This window comes from Myxine glutinosa, chromosome 4 (genome assembly GCF_964187855.1).
Source record: "Myxine glutinosa chromosome 4, kmMyxGlut1.1, whole genome shotgun sequence".
Classification (NCBI taxonomy): domain Eukaryota; kingdom Metazoa; phylum Chordata; class Myxini; order Myxiniformes; family Myxinidae; genus Myxine; species Myxine glutinosa.
The window spans coordinates 209,511,845-209,537,895 of NC_136264.1; the positions used below are offsets into that span (position 1 = coordinate 209,511,845).

The 26,051-nt window shown below is 45.5% G+C and overlaps 1 protein-coding gene across 1 annotated transcript in view; it reads left to right on the top strand.

The window, feature by feature from the left end:
• The first annotated feature begins 8,090 nt into the window (after window positions 1–8,090).
• Window positions 8,091–26,051, top strand: part of LOC137425674 (glutamate receptor 2-like) — a 501,515-nt gene continuing 483,554 nt past the window's right edge. Inside the window, exons 1-2 of the mRNA XM_068114326.2 lie at window positions 8,091–8,283; window positions 25,019–25,165. Of these exons, the coding sequence (XP_067970427.1) occupies window positions 8,169–8,283; window positions 25,019–25,165 (262 nt within the window). The 5' untranslated portion in view covers window positions 8,091–8,168. The remainder of the gene's footprint in view (window positions 8,284–25,018; window positions 25,166–26,051) is intronic.

Genomic DNA, 26,051 nt, shown 5'->3' on the forward strand with positions numbered 1-26,051 from the left:
CACTGTGCCATGGCCATCATGGCCTCACAAAATTCACCCTTAAATTTGCATCTAACCCTCAGATTACCAGTGCCAAATATTTTTCACATTTTACTAGTCTCACCAAAGAAGGGTGCTTCTTCATACACCTGCCAGCCGAGCATGGCCCATATGCTCGGCACGTTACACATTTCTAATTCCATCCCATGGCTCTCTTCCCAAGTCGAGAGTCCACAAATCACAACAGATCATCTGTGGAAGGTCACTCTCACACCATCACATTCCACAGATGCTCTAATGGTTGTCCGGTGGGCTATAATCATTCCTGTCCATGCGGTTCGACCCGCGTCCATAGACGCCACATGCTGGCTGTCCCAGAGTCTCAGGGAGAGGCTGTCAGGCCGCATGCCCGGGGGCGGTCACAACATCAGGCCCATGTTGGCCATCCGCGGTGCCACCACCAAAACGCGACCTACAACACCTCCCCCTAGTGGTCCTCATAATACACCATCCTATGTACATGAGAAACCACCTCGGACACCCTGTAGGACTTAACCCCCACCAGGGTCCTGTGACCCTGCTGGCCTGAGACACCCACTCGGGTGGCGCCCCGACGGACAAGGGATACCACACTCCACCAGACCCCCCCCTGGGGCCCAGGACGTACCACGGCACCCAAGGCTGGACCCCACATCCAAATCTCGCCAGCACAGCCCCCCAGCTGGCTGGCATTACCAAATTTCCAAAGGGGCACATTTTCCCCGAGGCCATCCCCAATGACCTCTCCTGGTCCAAATTCCGCAGCCCGGGGACCAACTCCCTCCATGGCTGCTACAAATCAAACTCCCATTTCTATTTAATTTTGGATTTTGTTTTAAAAAATTTGGCCTCATGTGTCCAACCGCAGCTGCAGGTATCAATCACCTCCTCGGGTTGTTCTGCCCCTCCCTGTAGCTGTTCCACATTCCCTACGGGGACCAGATCTTCTGAGACTCTATTTCTCGACTCTTCCATATCCAAGTCCACCTCAGAGCCAAAACACTCCCCCTGCTGGGTATCTAATTTCAAAACCTCTTGTACCAAATTGTTGTGCATGGTGGAGGGTCCCCTCAGTCACCTCAACCTCCAAGCTCCCTTGGACCTGGTCAACCTCTTTCTCGATGGTACTGTCAGAGGTATCCAGCCGCTGTGTCAAATCATGTTCATCCCCATCCCCAATCAATTCTGGCCACCACAGGCCTTCATCAATAAATACCTGGTCTGGTTCCGTCACCCCGACCCCAATATTGTTACCCCCTGTTGGTGTGTTGCGGCATCCACACCAGCCCGATAACCTTCCAGGCCTTCATGTAACAAACATTCCCCATTTAAATTTGCACACTCCCCAATCACCTCCAAACATGTCGTATTTACATTTTCCAACTCCAAACATGCTGTCTCCTCCCGTCGTAATTCAAATTCTTTTGCAATTCCCTGCTCCTGTGACCCATGTGGATCATTATTTTGTTCTTTCTTGATTTCATTCGTTTGTTCACATAGGGTTTTCGTTTCTTTAATCTGGGAATCCTTTCGTTTACTACAGGCCTCCAATCGTTCACTACCTCCCCTTATTATCCCCCTCACTTCTTCATGATGGGCATCCATTCTATTACTCATTCCATCCATTTTGTTATTCAGTCGCTCACTCTGAGCATTAATTTATTTCATTTCTCCCCTCAATTCCCTCAATAATTGAGCCAGACCCGGTCGGGTATCATGGCTGCTGCATTTATTTCCTCCTCTTGGACAGGGGAGGTTCCACCACGACCCTCCAATTCCCCTATCTTTGGCCCACTTCCAAACCCTTCAGCAGCCCCAACCCGTTCGGCCATCTCACTCGCTTCTGCCATCCGCGATGAGAAAGTAGTTCCCGGCGTGTATATTTTTCCTCAGAAAAAAAAACATATTTTAAATTTTTCGAAAACGCGATGTTGCACTTCTTACACCACAATAAACTACAAAATTTGACACCCCGGTACTATGACTACCTCCCCCTCTATGAGGGAAAGACAATCGATAAAACTTTGAATACCGAAAGCTGAGCACAATTTGCCTTCAGCCAGTGTCGAACTCGCAACCTTCGGACACCGAGTGTCCGCTAGGTTCGAATCCCACTTCTGACACCAAATGTCGCGTTTCTAGCGATTAAAATCTTCACCAGGAAACAGATAAGCCGAGTAAGCTTTAATTCCAAAGGCATTCAGTTCAAATATGGCAGAATTCATGCATGCGGGGAGGGAGGAGGTAAAGGAGGAGGAGGATGAGGATGCTGAAAATCACTGACCTCACGAATTCCGCCGGCAGTCTTCAAACCTGTGGAAATTAACTCAAGCAGGAACGGGTTTTAAATGTACAAAGAAAATAATGAAAATATTTATTCTAATGGAATGCCGGGACAAGAGAAACGCGACAATAAAACGAAAACCTAATTTGGGATCCCACACACCAGACTTGCACACAGACACAGGAAGAAATAAACTGGAAAATAATGGTGTAATTTATCGCACTTAGCTGCGAGCGGCTTGAACCTTATCTGAAATCGTCCAGGCCCCCCGTTGCCGCACAGGGAAAAGGCCGCAGTCCACTCGGTTCCATGCACCGCTAGGCTTCACCGGCATCTCGCTCACCTCGGCCTCGTCACGATCCAGCGGCAAGCAGCGCTCGTCCATGCGTCGTTTCTGCCAGGCAAAACTGCCGCTCTCCATCTGCAAAACTCGGCACGTCTCCCGGTGGCGTGTCTGATCACTGCCTGGAGCCCGTTGTCCTGGTATCGTTTCTTGCAAGTTCTGGAACAAGGGACACGAGCCGAGGGCAGAGGACAGCGTCAGGAAGGTAGCAAGAGGAGGAGGGAAGAGCGTCACACGAGGAAGAGAGAGAAATTGTCGGCCAGCGAGTTATTTTATCGCCCGTGGTCTGACGTCATCGGTCCTCCCTTCCAATCAGTCCGTCGCCTCTGGACCTCTAGAATGTTCTTCCCACGTCGGTCCTTCTCCATTGGCCGAGCGCTTCACGCTCTCCTCCTCATGCCATCGGTCGGTGGCCAATCAGACCGCCACTTCCTTCTACCAATCAGCACGTCGCTCCTTGCTCCACCTCTGGCCAATCGCAAGTCCTTCCTTACTACTCTTACTCCCGTCCATTAGCGAGTCCTTCTGGGCGTCGCTCTCGGCCTGCCTGAGCGATGATTTATCGCCATGTTGGCGCAATGCGTTGGCGCTTCCTGCCTGCACTTCCGGTGAGTTTTATTGTTGATGGGGGGGGGGGGGGGATTTAATTCGTGTGTGTGGTGCTTTTGGGCCTGCCTAGTGTCTATGTGCGTTGCCATATGGGACGAAGGATAAATCACAAGGTCTCACACACAGGGGATTTAACATAATCCCGGCTCTAGTTAACACAAGGCCATCCTTATATGACCACAAATATACGAGCTTAATCCGACATCCGGGCTGAACAGGTCCTCTACCTATGTACATCGAAATGGTTCTTCCTATCCCCAATCATCGGAGCATCTACCTATACAGATCTACCGGAATCTATATATCACTCTACCCCAAAATTCATAACTATATATATATATAGTTATGACTATATATATAGTGCACACTATATATATATAGTCACGTGAAAAAGTAAGTACACCCCATGTAAAGTTTGGCTTTTTCAACATATTTCAGCATACAGCTATTTGATCTTCATTTCAACAATATTGATAGATAAAGGTGATATAATATAACAAATATCATGAAACATTTACATTTTGTAGTCCATTGTATAATTTAAATAAACATAAATGCAAATTTCACATGTGGAAAAAGTAAATGCACCCCTACATTTATCACTACTTCAAATACCTAAAATTAGAATCAGGTGCACCAGCTCAGGTGCAAATGATTGGAACATCGTTAGAGAGGATCTTGGAGGAACCTGTCTTATTTAAACCTCAGACATTTCGTTTGGTTTGCTCTTTGTTGTTGAAGTGTGCGGCGTCACCATGCCTAGATCAAAAGAGCTCTCTGAGGCCTTCAGAAAGAAGGTTATAGATGCCTACGAGTCTGGGAAGGGATTTAAAAAGATCTCCAAACAATTTGAAATCAATCATTCGACTGTCCGGAAGATCATCTACAAGTGGAGAAGATTCCAAACAACTGCCAGCTTGTTCAGGCCAGGCCGCCCCAGCAAGTTCCGCCCGAGAGCAGACCGCAACATGCTGTAAGAAGTCTCTAAGAACCCCAGAATGTCATCACGGGACCTACAGGTAGCTCTTGCCACTGTTGATGTCAAAGTGCACAAGTCTACCATTACAAAGAGGCTGCACAAATTTGATCTACATGGGAGGTGTACCAGGTGGAAACCTTTGCTGTCCAGAAAGAACATCAGGGCAAGACTAAAGTTTGCCAATGAACACCGAGGCAAAGACCAGCACTTCTGGAACAATGTGCTCTAGACAGATGAGTCAAAGGTAGAGCTATTTGGCCACAGTACCAGAAGACATGTTTGGCGAAAACCAAAGACAGCATTTGACCACAAGAACATGATACCAACTGTAAAACATGGTGGTGGAAATATGGTTTGGGGCAGCTTTGCTGCATCAGGGCCTGGGCAGCTCACCATCATAGAATCCACTATGAATTATTCATTGTACCAGAGGGTGCTTGAGGATAATGTGAGGCCATCTGTCGGAAAGTTGAAGCTCAACCGAAGGTGGACCTTGCAACATGACAATGACCCTAAACATACCAGTAAATCCACCAAGGAATGGCTGAAAAGAAAGAAATGGAGGGTTCTGGAATGGCCAAGTCAAAGCCCGGATCTAAATCCCATCGAGATGTTGTGGGGGGATTTGAAACGAGCTGTGCATGCAAGAGACCCCTCAATCATCGCACAGCTGAAAGAATTCTGCATGGAGGAGTGGGCAAAAATTTCTCCCAGTCGATGTCAGAGACTGGTTGACAGTTATAAGAAATGCCTACTTGAGGTTGTTTCTCCCAAAGGGGGCAATACCACCTATTAGAGCCAAGGGTGTACTTACTTTTTCCACATGCGAAATTTGCATTTATGTTTATTTGAATGACACAATGGACTACAAAATGTAAATGTTTCATCATATTTGTTATATTATATCACTTTTATCTATCAATATTGTTGAAATGAAGATCAGCTAGCTGTATGTTGAAATATGTTGAAAAAGTCTAAACTTTACATGGGGTGGATTTACTTTTTCACGTGACTGTATATATTTCTTCTCTCTATCTATCTATAATTCCAGTAATCTCTGTGTGTATGTATGTGTGTGTGTATGTGTGTGTGTCTGTGTGTTTGTCTGTGACCGCTGTTTCTCGACAACCACGGGTCCGATATACTTGAAACTTGCCAGGTATATTGCTGGGGACCCGAGGATGTGCCTTTTCAAGGTTTCATATTAATCGGACAAGTAGTTACCGAGCTATGGCGATTTCTTTACCAAACTCCGCAAGCCGTTCGCTTTGGACCAAACCATTTCATGTAAATAGAGGGGGGGGGGGATTGTCACCGTACTCGCAAGCCGTTCGCTTTGGCTTTGCGAATGGACCAAACCATTTCATGTAAATAGAGGGGGGGGATTGTCACCGTACTCGCAAGCCGTTCGCTTTGGCTTTGCGAATGGACCAAACCATTTCATGTAAATAGAGGGGTGGGATTGTCACCGTACTCGCAAGCCGTTCGCTTTGGCTTTGCGAATGGACCAAACCATTTCATGTAAATAGAGGGGGGGGATATAATTTTAGATATATATATAGTACGGGCATGCCCTAGTATTATAAAAGAAAGTTTTTGTTTGTTTGTCTGCGCAAGCTAATCTCCTGAACGGTGAAAGACAGGAGGAAACGTCTCATAGAAAAAATGTCGGGACAGGCCCCGGGAAGGTTTTAGGCTAGGTGGCGAGGCCGGTCGAGGCCGCGTCGGCCGAGCTGGGCCTATTTCACAATTAAAAGCTGAGCTGAATTATAGTAGTCATTCTTCTACGGCCACGAGTAAAAGTTGATTTATAGTAGTAAATTCATTCAAAAATAACCCGGGCAACGCCGGTTGCTTTCAGCTAGTATATATATATATATATGTGTGTGTGTGTGTGTGTTGTGTGTTACTGTGTTCGGTGTGTGTGTGTGTGTTGTGTGTTACTGTGTTCGGTGTGTGTGTGTGTGTGTGTGTGTGTGTGTGTATGTGCATATGTCTGTGGTTGTGTATGTGTGTTTCTGTGCAGTTATGTGTGTGTGAGTTTTTGTGTAGTTGTGTGTGTGTGTCTGTGTGTGTGTGTTACTGTGTGTTACTGTGTTCGGTGCTTGTGTGTAATACCATGTAGTTGTGTGTTACTGTGTGTGTTCATATGTGTGTGTGTGTTACTGTTTGTGTGTGTGCATGTGTGTGTGTGTTACTGTGTGTGTGTGTTATTGTGTGTGTGTGTGTTATTGTGTGTGTGTGTGTGTGTGTGTGTTACTGTGTGTGTCTTACTGTGTGTGTGTTACTGTGTGTGTGTGTGTTACTGTGTTTGTTACTGTGTGTGTATGTTACTGTGTTTGTTACTGTGTGTGTGTGTGTGTGTGTCTGTGTTACTGTGTTTGTTACTGTGTGTGTGTTACTGTGTGTGTGTGTGTGTGTGTGTGTGTGTGTTACTGTGTTTGTTACTGTGTGTGTGTGTTACTGTGTGTGTGTGTGTGTGTGTGTTACTGTGTGTGTGTTACTGTGTGTGTGTGTGTTACTGTGTTTGTTACTGTGTGTGTGTGTGTTACTGTGTTTGTTACTGTGTGTGTGTGTTACTGTGTGTGTTACTGTGTTTGTTACTGTGTGTGTGTGTGTGTGTGTGTGTGTGTGTGTGTGTTACTGTGTGTGTGTGTGTGTGTGTGTGTGTGTGTGTGTGTGTGTGTGTGTGTGTGTGTGTGTGTGTGTGTGTTTTTAACATTCCATTAGATTTTTCACAATTCGATCAAGCATTTAGAGGCGTGCACTGCAGGTGTCCACGGTAGACATATGTGATACAATGAGCTAAGTTCGAAAGCTTTGGAGTCCGCAGTGCACACAACGAAGTTGGTGTTAATGAAAGATCTTCGTTTCGTCCGTTTCGATGATATTTTAATGATGGCCGAAAATGTATCTGCCGACGCCCTTAAAATGCGCAAAACCCTCAAGCTCCAGCAACCCCAACCAAGTTCCTTCAGAACTTCCCACCGGTGTTTGTCCGCCCTCCTCAAGCCACAGGCACGGCAGGTGTAGCGACGTCCCGATCTTGGGTTACCTTCCATAGCTTCTCTGGCGACATTACGCGCGATTCCTCGGACGCGCCTCGGGATTTCAGCGCAATCGCGTCCGAGGAGTTCGCGCCGCTCAGGCTACACGTACAAGGGATACAAGAAAACAAATATAATGAGATAAACACTCCGTAAAGGGCCTATTTTTAGAGGACGGGGCCGCGGCTGCTAACGAAGTGGAGAAGGGCCGGGCGGGCTCTGCGGTGAATTTCAAAAACATCTCAGGCGGGGTCGCCATGGAGACTGCAGAGACGAAATTGATCAGTAGTCGCGTCAGGTCCGCGTCGCAAACGATTCGGGGCGAAAGGAGTGCGGTCGCCTCCGTGCGTCGGCGAAGGTAAGGGGAGACGGGGAGGAAGGAGCCGCGCTCGGTGTTCGGAGGGGAGCGACGATGTGCGGAGGGGGCGGCAGCGCGGGAAAATAAGGTGGAGGTGTGAGGAAGCTTTCTGAGGGGAGGAGGCCGCGGTGCCCGGAGAGTTTAGTTGTGCGAGGGAGGACGTTCCCGGGATAAGAGCGATCCCGCTCCTTGCACCTCGTCGGGCTGCTCCGTCCCATCGAGCCGGCTCATCCTCGGTGTGAATGAGCGTTCGGAGGGCGACGGGAGACGTTACTGAGGAGAACGGGCGCGTCGAGCGGCGGCGAATGTTGCGAGAGTAGCGAGTGCTGATCGAGGCTGAAGGGAGAGTTCGAGGGAGGAAGGGGACGAGCAGGGAGAGCGGGTGGAGGTTCGGGTAGGGGAGGGTTGTATTGGGGGGGGGGGAGTAAGTAGCCGGCCGGTGTGAGCGAGTGTGTGCAGCGGCAGCGCGGTCTCTCCCCCTGCGCTCAGGGTGGCATCGGTGGCCGCCGGAGCAGCAGCAGCAGCGCACAATGAGACGGCTTGGATCAGCAGGACACGCAGTCCCGGAGCTCGTCACTGCTCTGCTGCTCGTCGCGTCACTCTCGGCGAACCTGAGTCGAGCCTTCCCCGCCAAGGTGCAAATCGGTGGGTCTGCATGTCTCCCTCATCCCCGAATCCGTCGCGATCTTACCTCGGACATCGTGCACCCTGCTCCCGGTGTCCTGACACGATGCCGACACATCGTCAGGTCGCTTTTGCAATCATTTTAAGGTCTTCAAGGTGCGATGGTGCGGGGGATGCAATTATAGACCTTCTAGGAAGAAAAACTCGAATTGTATTTTTTTTTTTTGCACAAGAAGGACCATGAATTCACCCCCCCCCCCAATCCCCCACCGCTACCCCGACCCACCCCCTCCGCTTCCATTCAATCCTCCCTTACCCCCAACCGAGCATTTTGTCCGGCTTCGTTAAACCTTCCCTTTCGAGACACTGTGAGCGGTCGTGTCCCGGTGGATCGGCCCGGGTGCTCCCCCCCCCCCCCCCGAACTTGTCGACCCATCGGACGGACCGTTTATATCCCCGCTCCTTCGCATCTGTTTCCATTCGACATTGTTATGTAAATTCAGTTCCTTTTCATGGCCGGATGCAAACACAGCAGAGCGCACGAATCGGCGACAAAAACAACTGGGCCGACATCATCAAACGGTCTTCATGTACAACGGGGATGTCTGGACCGACGTTATCAAACGGTCTTTATGTACAACGGGGACGACTGGACCGACATCATCAAACGGTCTTTATGTACAACGGGGACGACTGGACCGACGTTATCAAACGGTCTTTATGTACAACGGGGATGTCTGGACCGACGTTATCAAACGGTCTTTATTTACAACGGGGATGACTGGACAGACGATATCAAACGGTCTTTATGTACAACGGGGACGACTGGACCGACGTTATCAAACGGTCTTTATGTACAACGGGGATGACTGGACCGACGTTATCAAACGGTCTTTATGTACAACGGGGATGTCTGGACCGACGTTATCAAACGGTCTTTATTTACAACGGGGATGACTGGACAGACGATATCAAACGGTCTTTATGTACAACGGGGACGACTGGACCGACGTTATCAAACGGTCTTTATGTACAACGGGGACGACTGGACCGACGTCATCAAACGGTCTTTATGTACAACGGGGATGACTGGACCGACGTTATCAAACGGTCTTTATGTACAACGGGGATGTCTGGACCGACGTTATCAAACGGTCTTTATTTACAACGGGGATGACTGGACCGACGTTATCAAACGGTCTTTATGTACAACGGGGATGACTGGACCGACGTTATCAAACGGTCTTTATGTACAACGGGGATGACTGGACCGACGTTATCAAACGGTCTTTATGTACAACGGGGACGACTGGACAGACGATATCAAACGGTCTTTATGTACAACGGGGATGACTGGACCGACGTTATCAAACGGTCTTTATGTACAACGGGGATGACTGGACCGACGTTATCAAACGGTCTTTATTTACAACGGGGATGACTGGACAGACGATATCAAACGGTCTTTATGTACAACGGGGATGACTGGACCGACGTTATCAAACGGTCTTTATGTACAACGGGGATGACTGGACCGGCGTTATCAAACGGTCTTTATTTACAACGGGGATGACTGGACCGACGTTATCAAACGGTCTTTATGTACAACGGGGACGACTGGACCGACATCATCAAACGGTCTTTATGTACAACGGGGACGACTGGACCGACGTTATCAAACGGTCTTTATGTACAACGGGGATGTCTGGACCGACGTTATCAAACGGTCTTTATTTACAACGGGGATGACTGGACAGACGATATCAAACGGTCTTTATGTACAACGGGGACGACTGGACCGACGTTATCAAACGGTCTTTATGTACAACGGGGATGACTGGACCGACGTTATCAAACGGTCTTTATGTACAACGGGGATGTCTGGACCGACGTTATCAAACGGTCTTTATTTACAACGGGGATGACTGGACAGACGATATCAAACGGTCTTTATGTACAACGGGGACGACTGGACCGACGTTATCAAACGGTCTTTATGTACAACGGGGACGACTGGACCGACGTCATCAAACGGTCTTTATGTACAACGGGGATGACTGGACCGACGTTATCAAACGGTCTTTATGTACAACGGGGATGTCTGGACCGACGTTATCAAACGGTCTTTATTTACAACGGGGATGACTGGACCGACGTTATCAAACGGTCTTTATGTACAACGGGGATGACTGGACCGACGTTATCAAACGGTCTTTATGTACAACGGGGATGACTGGACCGACGTTATCAAACGGTCTTTATGTACAACGGGGACGACTGGACAGACGATATCAAACGGTCTTTATGTACAACGGGGATGACTGGACCGACGTTATCAAACGGTCTTTATGTACAACGGGGATGACTGGACCGACGTTATCAAACGGTCTTTATTTACAACGGGGATGACTGGACAGACGATATCAAACGGTCTTTATGTACAACGGGGATGACTGGACCGACGTTATCAAACGGTCTTTATGTACAACGGGGATGACTGGACCGACGTTATCAAACGGTCTTTATGTACAACGGGGACGACTGGACAGACGATATCAAACGGTCTTTATGTACAACGGGGATGACTGGACCGACGTTATCAAACGGTCTTTATGTACAACGGGGATGACTGGACAGACGATATCAAACGGTCTTTATTTACAACGGGGATGACTGGACAGACGTTATCAAACGGTCTTTATGTACAACGGGGATGTCTGGACCGACGTTATCAAACGGTCTTTATGTACAACGGGGACGACTGGACCGACGTTATCAAACGGTCTTTATGTACAACGGGGACGACTGGACTGACGTTATCAAACGGTCTTTATGTACAACGGGGACGACTGGACCGACGTTATCAAACGGTCTTTATGTACAACGGGGACGACTGGACCGACGTTATCAAACGGTCTTTATGTACAATGGGGACTACTGGACCGACGTTATCAAACGGTCTTTATGTACAACGGGGACGACTGGACCGACGTTATCAAACGGTCTTTATGTACAACGTGGATGACTGGACCGACGTTATCAAACGGTCTTCATGTACAATTGGGACGACTGGACCGACGTTATCAAACGGTCTATATGTACAAAGGGGATGACTGGACCGATATCATCAAACGGTCTTCATGTACAACGGGGATGACTGGACCGACGTCATCAAACGGTCTTCATGTACAACGGGGATGACTGGACCGACGTTATCAAACGGTCTTTATGTACAACGGGGATGACTGGACCGACGTTATCAAACGGACTTTATGTACAACGGGGATGACTGGACCGACGTTATCAAACGGTCTTTATGTACAACGGGGATGACTGGACTGACGTTATCAAACGGACTTTATGTACAACGGGGATTACTGGACCGACGTTATCAAACTGCACCGACGTTATCAAACGGTCTTTATATACAACGGGGATGATTGGACCGACGTTATCAAACGGTCTTTATATACAACGGGGATGACTGGACCGACGTTATCAAATGGTCTTTATGTAGAACGGGGATGACTGGACCGACGTTATCAAACGGTCTTTATGTACAACGGGGATGACTGGACCGACGCCATCAAACTGGACCGACGTCATCAAACTGTCCATGTATAACGGGGGATGACTGGACCGACGTTATCAAACTGGACCGACGTCATCAAACTGTCTTCATGTATAACGGGGATGACTGGACCGACGTTATCCAACTGGACTGACGTCATCAAACTGTCTTCATGTATAACGGGGATGACTGGACCGACGTTATCAAACTGGACCGACGTCATCAAACTGTCTTCATGTATAATGGGGATGACTGGACCGACGTCATCAAACTGGACCGACGTTATCAAACTGTCTTCATGTATAACGGGGATGACTGGACCGACGTCATCAAACTGTCTTCATGTATAACGGGGATGACTGGACCGACGTCATCAAACTGTCTTCATGTATAACCGGGATGACTGGACCGACGTCATCAAACTGGACCGACGTCATCAAACTGTCCATGTATAACGGGGATGACTGGACCGACGTTATCAAACTGTCTTCATGTATAACGGGGATGTCTGGACTGACGTCATCAAACTGTCTTCATGTATAACGGGTATGACTGGACCGACGTTATCAAACTGGACCGACGCCATCAAACTGTCTTCATGTATAACGGGGATGACTGGACCGACGTCATCAAACTGTCTTCATGTATAACGGGGATGACTGGACCGACGTCATCAAACTGTCTTCATGTATAACGGGGATGACTGGACCGACGTCATCAAACTGGACCGACGTCATCAAACTGTCCATGTATAACGGGGATGACTGGACCGACGTTATCAAACTGTCTTCATGTATAACGGGGATGTCTGGACTGACGTCATCAAACTGTCTTCATGTATAACGGGGATGACTGGACCGACGTTATCAAACTGGACCGACGTCATCAAACTGTCTTCATGTATAACGGGGATGACTGGACCGACGTCATAAACTGTATTCATGTATAACGGGGATGACTGGACCGACGTTATCAAACTGGACCGACGTCATCAAACTGTCCATGTATAACAGGGATGACTGGACCGACGTCATCAAACTGTCTTTATGTATAACGGGGATGACTGGACCGACGTTTTCAAACTGTCTTCATGTATAACGAGGATGACTGGACCGACGTTATCAAACTGTCTTCATGTATAACGGGGATGACTGGACCGACGTCATCAAACTGTCTTTATGTATAACGGGGATGACTGGACCGACGTTTTCAAACTGTCTTCATGTATAACGAGGATGACTGGACCGACGTTATCAAACTGTCTTCATGTATAACGGGGATGTCTGGACCGACGTCATCAAACTGTCTTCATGTATAACGGGGATGACTGGACCGACGTTATCAAACTGTCTTCATGTATAACCGGGATGACTGGACCGACGTTATCATACTGTCTTCATGTATAACGGGGATGACTGGACCGACGTTATCAAACTGTCTTCATGTATAACGGGGATGACTGGACCGACGTTATCAAACTGTCTTCATGTATAACGGGGATGACTGGACCGACGTTATCAAACTGTCTTCATGTATAACGGGGATGACTGGACCGACGTTATCAAACTGTCTTCATGTATAACGGGGATGACTGGACCGACGTTATCAAACTGTCTTCATGTATAACGGGGATGACTGGACCGACGTCATCAAACTGTCTTCATGTATAACGGGGATGACTGGACCGACGTTATCAAACTGTCTTCATGTATAACGGGGATGACTGGACCGACGTTATCAAACTGTCTTCATGTATAACGGGGATGACTGGACCGACGTCATCAAACTGTCTTCATGTATAACGGGGATGACTGGACCGACGTTATCAAACTGTCTTCATGTATAACGGGGATGACTGGACCGACGTTATCAAACTGTCTTCATGTATAACGGGGATGTCTGGACCGACGTCATCAAACTGGACCGACGTTATCAAACTGTCTTCATGTATAACGGGGATGACTGGACCGACGTTATCAAACTGTCTTCATGTATAACGGGGATGACTGGACCGACGTTATCAAACTGTCTTCATGTATAACGGGGATGACTGGACCGACGTTATCAAACTGTCTTCATGTATAACGGGGATGACTGGACCGACGTCATCAAACTGTCTTCATGTATAACGGGGATGACTGGACCGACGTTATCAAACTGTCTTCATGTATAACGGGGATGACTGGACCGACGTTATCAAACTGTCTTCATGTATAACGGGGATGACTGGACCGACGTTATCAAACTGTCTTCATGTATAACGGGGATGTCTGGACCGACGTTATCAAACTGTCTTCATGTATAACCGGGATGACTGGACCGACGTTATCAAACTGTCTTCATGTATAACGGGGATGACTGGACCGACGTTATCAAACTGTCTTCATGTATAACGGGGATGACTGGACCGACGTTATCAAACTGTCTTCATGTATAACCGGGATGACTGGACCGACGTTATCAAACTGTCTTCATGTATAACGGGGATGACTGGACCGACGTCATCAAACTGTCTTCATGTATAACCGGGATGACTGGACCGACGTCATCAAACTGTCTTCATGTATAACGGGGATGTCTGGACCGACGTCATCAAACTGTCTTCATGTATAACGGGGATGACTGGACCGACGTCATCAAACTGTCTTCATGTATAACGGGGATAACTGGACCGACGTTATCAAACTGTCTTCATGTATGACGGGGATGACTGGACCGACGTCATCAAACGGTCTTCATGTATAACGGGGATGACTGGACCGACGTCATCAAACTGTCTTCATGTATAACGGAGATGACTGGACCGACGTCATCAAACTGTCTTCATGTATAACGGAGATGACTGGACCGACGTCATCAAACTGTCTTCATGTATGACGGGGATGACTGGACCGACGTCATCAAACTGTCTTCATGTATAACGGGGATGACTGGACCGACGTCATCAAACTGTCTTCATGTATAACGGGGATGACTGGACCGACGTTATCAAACTGTCTTCATGTATAACAGAGATGACTGGACCGACGTTATCAAACTGTCTTCATGTATAACGGAGAAGACTGGACCGACGTTATCAAACTGTCTTCATGTATAACGGAGATGACTGGACCGACGTCATCAAACTGTCTTCATGTATAACGGGGATGACTGGACCGACGTTATCAAACTGTCTTCATGTATAACGGGGATGACTGGACCGACGTTATCAAACTGTCTTCATGTATAACCGGGATGACTGGACCGACGTTATCAAACTGTCTTCATGTATAACGGGGATGACTGGACCGACGTCATCAAACGGTCTTTCTGTGCAACAGGGATGACGATGAGGTTCCATTCAAAACATGTCACATGTTCGTTGTTGTACATTTGTCCGAGAGACGTGCATCGTGAATGCGACTCGTCCCTGCGAATAGTATTACATCGTCATATAATATCAACATTATAGATGTGCTGCACCTTAAGTGATTCCCACTCTTATATGATTTCGTACACCGAGATCAAGATGTCCGAATTAAACGGAATCCGTAGTTATAATTTTTGGGAAAAATCAGATCCTTCACCCGAACCGCTGCACGTGATATATGTCGCTCTCATTGCCTGGAGGATTAACATACCTGCACGCGACGGGGGGTTGGGGGGTGGTAAGGAGGGGGTGTATCATTGAAAGGCCATCATGCATGATAATGTACAACGTGGCATATAATACAGTTGCAGCTTTCCATGCCGATGTGTACGAGATAGTTAAATCACCGGCTATATGTACTAACATAATGCAATGCACACGTGACTCGCCTCTCAGAGAAGTGTCAGCGGAAATGTGTGGCAGGTGCATAAAATAATTTTTATATGCAAGGGAGACACAAGGTGTGATCAAAAGGTTTACGTATACCTATGTAATCAACGACAAACAAAGGGTTGGGGTATCTTGAATGTATTTCTTTGTAAAACATTTGAAAAAAAATATATACATATATATATGTATAAATGTATATATATATATGTATATAAATCTGTGCATATGTATATATATACTAAATATATATATATATAGACGTCACTGCCTGCGCTCATTAGGTTGGACAACTAAAATTAGATTATGATATATATATATATATATATATATATATATATATATATATATATATATATATATATATATGTATAAATTTTCCATTTATATATATTGTTTACTTATATCTATGAATATATATACAAAAAATATATATATATAATTTTTATTTATTTATCATACATATATAAGTTCAAAACACACCTGGTCACAAGTGTGCCGCACTGACCGCGTCCTCAGTCGAGGTCCTCAACATCATCCCGTTTCGGCCCTTCAACCTCGATACGGTCAGCTAAGGTGGGCCAGCAGGGGCACATACACATCCACATGCAGCAATGCGTACATACCCCCACCCACAGCCAGTGTGAACGCAGACTACAACAGCAACACCTCCGCATCCAGAATCCACGGCACCAAACAAACATGGTGGAACACTCAAACACACACATTTATACCCTTCACCACTCACCAACAAAACACACCAGATCATTCATACACACATCCACACACATGCACACACAACACCAACCAACCACCTACCCTTACAACCTACACCACTCAACATACAAAAACACACACACTCATGCAAAAATTCATTCATGCAAAAACACACACCCTCACCCACTCACTCACTCACATACACAAAATAAGAAATAATTATAGTAACAAAAACAAACAAACAAAAAAATGAAAAATCGGTCAGTGACCGAGGACTTACCGGAATGCACTTTTTTATCGGCCATTTTGGACAAATATGGCGGCCCGAACCACGTGACCGATGACGTCATCATTATTTGTTTTCGAAACGAATTTATCCCTAGATGATGCTCAAGAAATTTCATCTTGATCGGATGAAGTTTTGTACTTGTCGAATTATGATGTCATAATGGAGGCACCTATGACATCATCATTAACATATTTTATTCCCCATGGAGAGTTCTTTACAAAGAGCCATGTCTGGATTTTTTCTATTCGTCACTTTCAGAGATATCAAGGTGCAAAGTTTTACGGTTTTTCCAAGATGGCTGCTGAACCACGTGACCGATGGTCATCATTATTTTTTTTTCTCCACCAGGTTATTCCGTCATGTCGTTCAATAAATTGCATCTTGATTGGATGAAGTTTTGTACTTGTCGAATTATCAAATTATGACGTCATAATGGAAGCCTTGGGCAGAGAGTTAAAACTTGGGCACAGTCTATTCCAGGGCAAGACAAATATGTGTGTAAATTTTGGCGATTCTATGTGAAACGATGTGGATGTGGTGCTGCGCACAGACAAACAGACAGACAGACAAACCAACAGATCAACATACTCGCCGGAATCTTTTCCGGCAAGTAAAAACACACACAACCAACCACCTGCCCTTACCAACATGCACCACTCATGCAAACATGCAAAACCATTCATGTAAAACCACACCCACTCATGACCCACTCCTGCAACACACACACACACACACACACACACACACACACACACACACACACACACACACACACACACACACACACACACACACACACACATCTGTGCAGTGTCTGTGTTGTGTTGTGTTGTGTTGTCACTGAACTACTCCCTCAAACTTTTGTGAAATCGTACCAAACTTCTGGTATGCACCTATCTCTCCCGTGGGTATGTCCTAAGGGTATTTTTTTTGTAAAAATTGTCCAATTATTTTCAACTTGAGTTTTCAACTTCAATTGTTTATCAAATGTAATATCACATATATTACAAATACATTTGTGCATTATGATTGTTTTAATTATGATTGGTGTAAACCATGACAAAACAGCAACTCAGGTACAGTCCTTTATCTATATATCGACATATCTGGGCAGTGTCTGTTGTCACTGAACTACTTCCTGAAACTTATGTTTCCGTGGTTGTGAAGTGTTTTTAATAATGTGGTGGTGGTTTTGAATCACGTGGTGGTGAGGTATTTTGAATTATGTGGTGGTGAGGTATTTTGAATTATGTGGTGGTGAGGTGTTTTTAAATGATGTGGTGGTGAGGTGTTTTAAAATCATGTGGTGGTGAGGTGTTTTGAATTACGTGATGGTGAAGTGTTTTGAATTACTTGGTGGTGAGGTATTTTGAATTACGTGGTGGTGAGGTGTTTTGAATTACTTGGTGGTGAGGTATTTTGAATTACGTGGTGGTGAGGTGTTTTGAATTACTTGGTGGTGAGGTATTTTGAATTACGTGGTGGTGAGGTGTCTTTAATGATGTGGTGGTGAGGTGTTTTGAATTAGTTGGTGATGAGGTGTTTTGAATTATTTGGTGGGGGTTGGGTGTTTTAAATTATGTGGGGTTGAGGTGTGTTAAATTACATGGGGGTTAGGTGTTTTAAATTAGGTGGGGTGAGGTGTTTTAAATTACGTGGGGGTGAGTTATTTTAAATTACATGGTGGTAAGGTGTTTTAAATTAGGTCGGGGTGAGGTGTTTTAAATTACGTGGGGGTGAGTTATTTTAAATTACATGGTGGTAAGGTGTTTTAAATTAGGTGGGGTGAGGTGTTTTAAATTACGTGGGGGTGAGTTATTTTAAATTACATGGTGGTAAGGTGTTTTAAATTAGGTGGGGTGAGGTGTTTTAAATTACGTGGGGGTGAGTTATTTTAAATTACATGGTGGTAAGGTGTTTTAAATTAGGTCGGGGTGAGGTGTTTTAAATCACGTGGGGGTTAGGTGTTTTAAATTATGTGGGGGTGAGGTGTTTTAAATTACTTGGTGGTGAGGTGTTTTAAATTAGGTGGGGTGAGGTGTTTTAAATTATGTCGGGGTGAGTTATTTTAAATTACATGGGGGTGAGGTGTTTTGAATTACGTGGTGGTGAGGTGTTTTAAATTATGTGTAGGTGAGCTGTTTTAAATTATGTGATGGTGAGGTGTTTTAAATTACGTGGTGGTGAGGTGTTTTAAATTACGTGGTGGTGAGGTGTTTTGAATTACGTGGTGGTGAGGTGTTTTGAATTATGTGGTGGTGAGGTGTTTTAAATTACTTGGTGGTGAGGTGTTTTGAATTACGTGGTGGTGAGGTGCAATCGTCCCAAACTTCCAGTCTGCACCTACCCCTCCTGTATGTATGTGCTGAGGGGTTCTTTTTTAATTATATATATTTTTTCAACGTAAATCTTCAACCTAAATTGCTTATAAAAATGTAATATCATAAACACTACAAATAAATTTGTGCAAAATAATTGTTTGTATTACGATTGGGGTAAATCAGGACAACACAGCAACTCAGGTACAGTCATTATCCTTAGCTAATATAAGCCCGTTCCTCAGTGACGACGCGTGGTGACGTGAGCGCAGCGAGCCGAGCCAAGCTAGTATATATATGTATAACGTTAAATTACGACTGGGATTACCGACAGTAAAATTACAGTTCAAAATTACAAAACAAAAGTTAAATTACGACTGGGATTACCGACAGTAAAATTACAGTTCAGTACTTCGTGTAACCCCCACGAGCATTCAGGAGAGCACATACACGTTGAGGCATGCTGTTCACGAGATTTGTCAAGGTTTGGACAGGAATCGCTTGCCATGCAGTGACAATAGCCTGCTGTAATTCACGCACAGAGGTCGGCTGCTGGTCCAAGTGGTCGATTTGACGCGTTAATTCTGCCCACAAGTTCTCTATCGGATTCATATCCGGGGACATGGCAGGCCACTCCATATGCTCTACACCACGGTCAGCAAGAAAGTGTTGGATCATGCGAGCACGATGAGGCCATGCATTGTCATCTTGGAAGACAAAGTTTCCTCGAAAGGCTGCACGAGCAAATGGAAGCAATGTTTCTTCCAGAATGGCCCTGTACTTGAACTGGTTCAGGTTTCCATTCAGAACAACCAGGTCAGTTTTGCCGCCTGCATGAAAAGCAGCCCAAACGGTCACCCCACCACCTCCAGCTTGGACTCTTGGCACTATACAATCTTTGTTGTAGGCTTCATGCACTTGTCTGCCCACTCGGACGCGGCCATCTTGACGATAGACCAGAAATCTAGACTCGTCACTGAAGATCACATGATTCCAGTGTCCTGGCTGCCATTGATGGTGCTCTCTGGCCCACTGCAATCGGCGCTGGCAGTGTTGTCTGGTCAGGCGTTGCTTTCTCAGGGGACGCCTGGCACGATAGCCTGCTTGAACCAGTCCTTGGTTGACTAGCCTTCTGGATACAGGCACATTTGTCAGTTGCTGCCACTCAGCCCTAAGCCGATTAGCTGACTTGGTACGGCCATTGCAGACTAACCGGTGCAGCTGGCGATCATCCCTCCTTGTGGTTTTGCGGGGACGTCCTGGCCTCGGTATTGGAGTAGGGACACCCCTTTGAGCATTTCGTTTCAGGATCTCTGACACCTGACCTTGAGTGATGCCATACTGCCGAGCAATAGCACGCTCTTTCATGCTGTAATTTCGTAAAGCGACCACTACATGACAAACAGCATTGTCGAGTTGACGGACCATCTCCAGAGGAAGCGGCAATAACTTTTGGAGATGTGCAGCAGTTGTTTTCCACTAATACAGAATGCAACAACCCTTGTATACCTGACTGTGAAGCCAATCGTCAAATGCACCTGTCCGTACATTTTGCCACGCCACCTGTGATATAATCCTGTTGTTGACTTCTTGCTGCGACAGACAATCAGTGACATGGTTCTTTTAACAAATAAATCACGAAAGTGTAAAAGAAACTCACCAGATTGATATACTGAGTTAAGAAAGTAAACCCAAGTCAAGAAAAAAAAAAATTCCATATTAAATGCCAAGTCTGTATACATATATACACAAATAATTAAGTTAAGCACCCCCCCCGTTTTTTTACAACCTCGCACATTACAAGTTTGTTGTCGTCAAAACAGTGTAATATACCCATGATATTGCTATATTTTCTGGAGAAGTGATATTATGGTCACATAAAAACATAACAATCATGCCGTTTTCAATATTTTATTCTGAATGATTTAAGGTGAAATTTTTAGGGAATTTTAGGCATATTTTCACCTCAATTTAAGTATGGAGCTATAGGTCCATCACGGACAGTGTGGATGACGTTTATGTTTTCTAACGTACAGTCATTGTTCTGAGAAGACCTCTAGCGATCTTTGCGTCAATAACGTGTGTAGGACCCACGTGATCGGATCACTGACTCAACCAATCACTTTTTTTCACTTTGATCACTCAATTTCATCAATGGATAATTGCTAATGTCATACCAATCATTATTTGATCTCACATACCTTAGAATATATGCCAATGTATACATATACACAAAGAATATATATTAGGGGGTGCTTACCTTAATTCGTTGTGTAGGGGTGCTTAACTTAATTCTTTGTGTATATATATATATATATATATATATATATATATATATATATATATATATATATATATACAGTGGAACCTTGACTTACGAGTTTAATTCGTTATGTGACCGAGCTCGTAACTCAATTTGCTCGTTTCTCAAATCAAATTTCCCCATTAAAATGCATTGAAATGCTATTAATCCGTTCCAGCCCGCCAAAAACCACACCAATTTTTTTTTAAATATGCAGTATATATAAAAATATCTCGCGCTTTATATTTCACCTGTATGCAGCATACAAGTTGGCAGGATGGCCTGGACTGGAGGTACGCACACTTGACTCTAAACTGTCCAGCCTGGGTTTGAATCCTGACCCAGCTATAACCTGTCATGTCGGTGTTTCACAGGCAGGGTGATTCATCAATGTGTGTACCGCTAAACTGGGTGCCCCGTTTGCGTCCCATTAGTTGTTGGATGTTAAGGATCTCACCGTGTCTTCCACAAAGAGAAGGCGAGCTATCGCCGGCACTCTGAACAAGTTGTGGCCTGGCATGCTCTTCTCCTCTGCCGTTATATACGTCCTCCTCGGCATCTTTTTCCAGAAGAGCCCTGTCTCGTCACAGTTGAAGATTTGCTTGGGGATGTATCGTTCGGCTTCTATCAGTTCGGCAAAAGTTATAATAAAATCTTCAGCTGCCTTCACATCTGCCTCACCAAGTCGACAACACGCACACCTCGCTCATGTTTTTCGACGATTGCGTGTTTTATATCCAAGCACATCATCCTCTTCCTCTTCTCAGTACTGCCCTTGGCACTCAATTACTTAGGACCCATGGTTAAAACTAAGAAATTTTCCAAAATAACCAACATGCGAAAACAAAACAGCAGCGATATACGGCAGATATGCTTGCACGGCAAGATAACCACGTGACCGGAACCCACCTGGTGGCGGCTGGCGTAAGCTTCAAAATAACCAACATGCGAAAACAAAACAGCAGCGATATACGGCAGATATGCTTGCACGGCAAGATAACCACGTGACCGGAACCCACCTGGTGGCGGGTGGCGTAAGCTCGTAACTCAGATCTCGGCTCGCATCTCAAAGCAATAAACCGCCCGAGCGACGGCTCGTATCTCCAAAAACTCGTAAGTTGGTGCACTCGTAAGTCAAGGTTCCACTGTATATATATATATATATATATATATATATATATATATATATATATATATATATATATATATATATATATATATATATATATATATTGTTGCGGATCTCAGCGTCGGCCTTTCCCCTTAGCAAAGGGGGGATTAGTCCTCTTGTCTTTTCCTAGCCGACGGGACCCGGGACCTATGACGTCCTTCCCGGACAGCGTTAGATAGGGTGTTAGGACTATGAATTTGCTATTACCTAAGTACTAACGCTAACCGGAAATGAGGAAATAAGCCCCGCCCGAATCACGGGTGTTAGTGGAAACGCCGAGCGATAGCGACCCATGACCCGAGCCGTTATCAATGACTAACCGGATCCAAGCGGTTCGTAATCGTGCCACGCTTACCCAATGATGGAAATGACTGAAACGGTCGAATTTGGGAAGGAAAGGAATAACAGAATTTATTTACACTTTGTACAATCAGAAGAAGCAGAAAACACAGTGCAGCCTTTTCCAGTCTTAACTTATCCCTGGACAAACGGGCCTGCCACACTCAGACACACTCACACTGAGTTTGTCGTTGACCAGGTCGATGGTCCAGGGATGCATCCAGGCAGCTCCTCCTCCGGTCCCCAACTTGCACCGCAAAGCAGATGAACCAGACGGCAGGAGCTCTCCACATGTTGTTTGGCACGCACGGGATTATTACAGGGCAACGGTAGGCTGGCTTTGTGGTTACACTCGCGGCTCAGCCGCGTACATAATAAACGGACAGTTCGTACTGGTTCAGTAAACGCGAGCAATGCGCTTCTCCATTCCCAACTCCATATCCTTTTCCAACCAGTCCTCTTGATACCAGCACTTGGCTCCCGTCCTCCTCAAGTCCTTTGTAAGCGCCTCTCTCTTCTCCTCTCTCAACTTCAACACCGTGCATCCCTTTCTCATCTGAGGTGGGGGGCCTCGCGCCAAGGGTTTTATTACCACACCCTTGGAACCGTCTGGAACTCACCAGACGTTTCTTGCCATGCCCTCTCAAGCCATGCCCACCGAGCTCTGGTTGGTTGTTGCCCCTACCGCCACTGCCTTCTGACGCGTTGCTTGACGCGGCCACACCCCGACCTCACGCTTCTCCCCCTTTTCAGGCCTACCTCGTGGCCATCCGACTAGTTTGAGCGAGCAAACGGCAACTAACGCTGTTGGCGGCCAAAGCGTAACAAACGAGGTGGATTAGCCGAATGGGGCGCGGGATCGAGTTTGCCCATAGATAGCATAGGTGGAATTGAAGGGCGGCTGCAAAATGAAAGGACCTAAGCTTATTATTTCTTTACACAACGCAGCTATCACTAGTGGAAATGGCCTATACTCACACATACTATGACATAACTAATACCCTACGGTGGCCGATGTGTTGCTTGTGGAATAACTATGGGGGGCAAACCTTTAACCTTTAATGATGTTATATGTTCAATTCTCAAAACCTCAACAATATATACATATATATATATATATATATATGTATATATGTGTGTATATACGTTTGTATATGTATATAAATCTGTGTATATGTATATATATATGTGTATTTTTGTTTGTATGTATGTATGTATATATATATATATATACACATATATGTGTGTGTATTTTTGTGTACATATGTATGTATATATACACATATATGTGTGTGTATTTTTGTGTACATATATATATATATATGTACATGTATGTATATGTACGTATATATATATATATATATATATATATATATACATATATATATATATATATATATATATATATATATATATATATATATATATATACATGTATAATGTATATGTATGTATATGTACGTATATATATATATATATATATATATATATATATATATATATATATGTACCATTTTTGCACACACACACACACACACACACACACACACACACACACACACACACACACACACACACACACACACACACCACTCCTCATATCCTGAAAGGCGCCTCCATCAGTATAGTTATATTATTTTGTTGGAAACGTGTAATTTATCTCTATTTATACATTCCGCCTCCACCCTCCCAGACTGCCTTGCTAATTTCGCTTTGCAAACACAAGGAAGCAGCTCCATTGCTGCAAAGTGAGCGCTGCCTCTAGCCCCGGGATGACCAATAAAGTCGATATGAATGTTCACTGTCCCTGCGTGACGTTAACTCGTCGCTGCGATGGCACTCGGTTCCCACTCTGTGTGTTACTTCCATCCCTCCATTATTAATGTTGAGGTCATTGTGTGATATCACCGTCCATCACAAATTTCACCAGATCTTCTCCAAAACAGCTGTTGCTCGTTGAGAGATGGCGTGACGATACTCTAGCGGTTAAGCGGATTATTTTGTCCCTATACACCGTTTATTCCCTCATCGTTTGAGATCGAGCGGCACCAACATCTGCATCGAACCCTGTGCGCCACGTAACGCCACTGGCACCATTTTGGAACTTTTGTCGTTTGCACAAAATAAGTATATTTTGGGTAAGGAAAGGTGACATCTCACACTGTCCCCTTCTCCCCAACTCCCTCTTTCAACCACAAGAACCATTGACTTTCTCCTTTACGAATACCGGTGTTGTTTTCTTCTTTCTTCTAGGAGGTTTGTTCACCCGAAATACCGACCAAGAGTACAGTGCGTTCCGTGTGGCCATCAACCTGCACAACGAGAACGCTGCACCTTTCCGCCTCGTGCCACACGTCGACAACCTCGAGACGTCCAACAGCTTCGCCGTCACCAACTCCTGTAAGTTCGGAGCGTTTTCGCCAAGATCCGTCTGCGGTCAGACATTAACCGGTCCCGATGGACCATCACCCTGCCAAGGATGAAGCCTTGGATTATTGTTTATAGATCATTTTCAAAGCCACCGGTCAAATACTTCCTTGGCACTGCACGTCGGAATGAAAGTCGCCAAGAGTTATGTTTTTACAAAAAATCAGATAGTCTCAGAAGGAAGGTACGATGACTGTGATCACACATATATTACCCATACAGGTGTGCCAATGTGGAAGGTAACGGCTAATTATGGGATATATTGCTCTGGTGATTCTTTGCTCTCCTGTCTCTGCATTGAAGGGGGTGTGCTTTGTTGGTTGCGAAGGTGTACGTTGCGAAGGTGTACATTGTGAAGAATTGCCGAAGAGTAATATTTTGGACGAGCACATCCAATGAACACATGAGTGTACTGTTTCCTTCTGTGCCATGAACATGCGATGGTTAAAGAATCAGCATGCACATGTTCAGGACACAGAGCAACAATGAATGGTGAAACAAATCATACACAAGGACTGATCAGCAAGTCATTGGCCAAACATTGAAGGATTAAATTATTAAATAAATCATTCATCTTTGAAAACTTTTCCCACAAAGGATAATCAGCTAAGACTCTAACTCATTCCTCAGCCTGGTGTAGAGGGGGTAGCTGTTAGGGTGCAGGCTTGGGATCCTAGGATCGTGGGTTTGTTGGTTTAGTGGTTAGGGTGCAGGCTTGGGATCCTAGGATCCTGGGTTTGTTGGCTTAGCGGTTAGGGTGCCGGCTTGGGATCCTAGGATCCTGGGTTTGTTGGGTTAGTGGTTAGGGTGCCGGCTTGGGATCCTAGGATCCTGGGTTTGTTGGCTTAGCGGTTCGGGT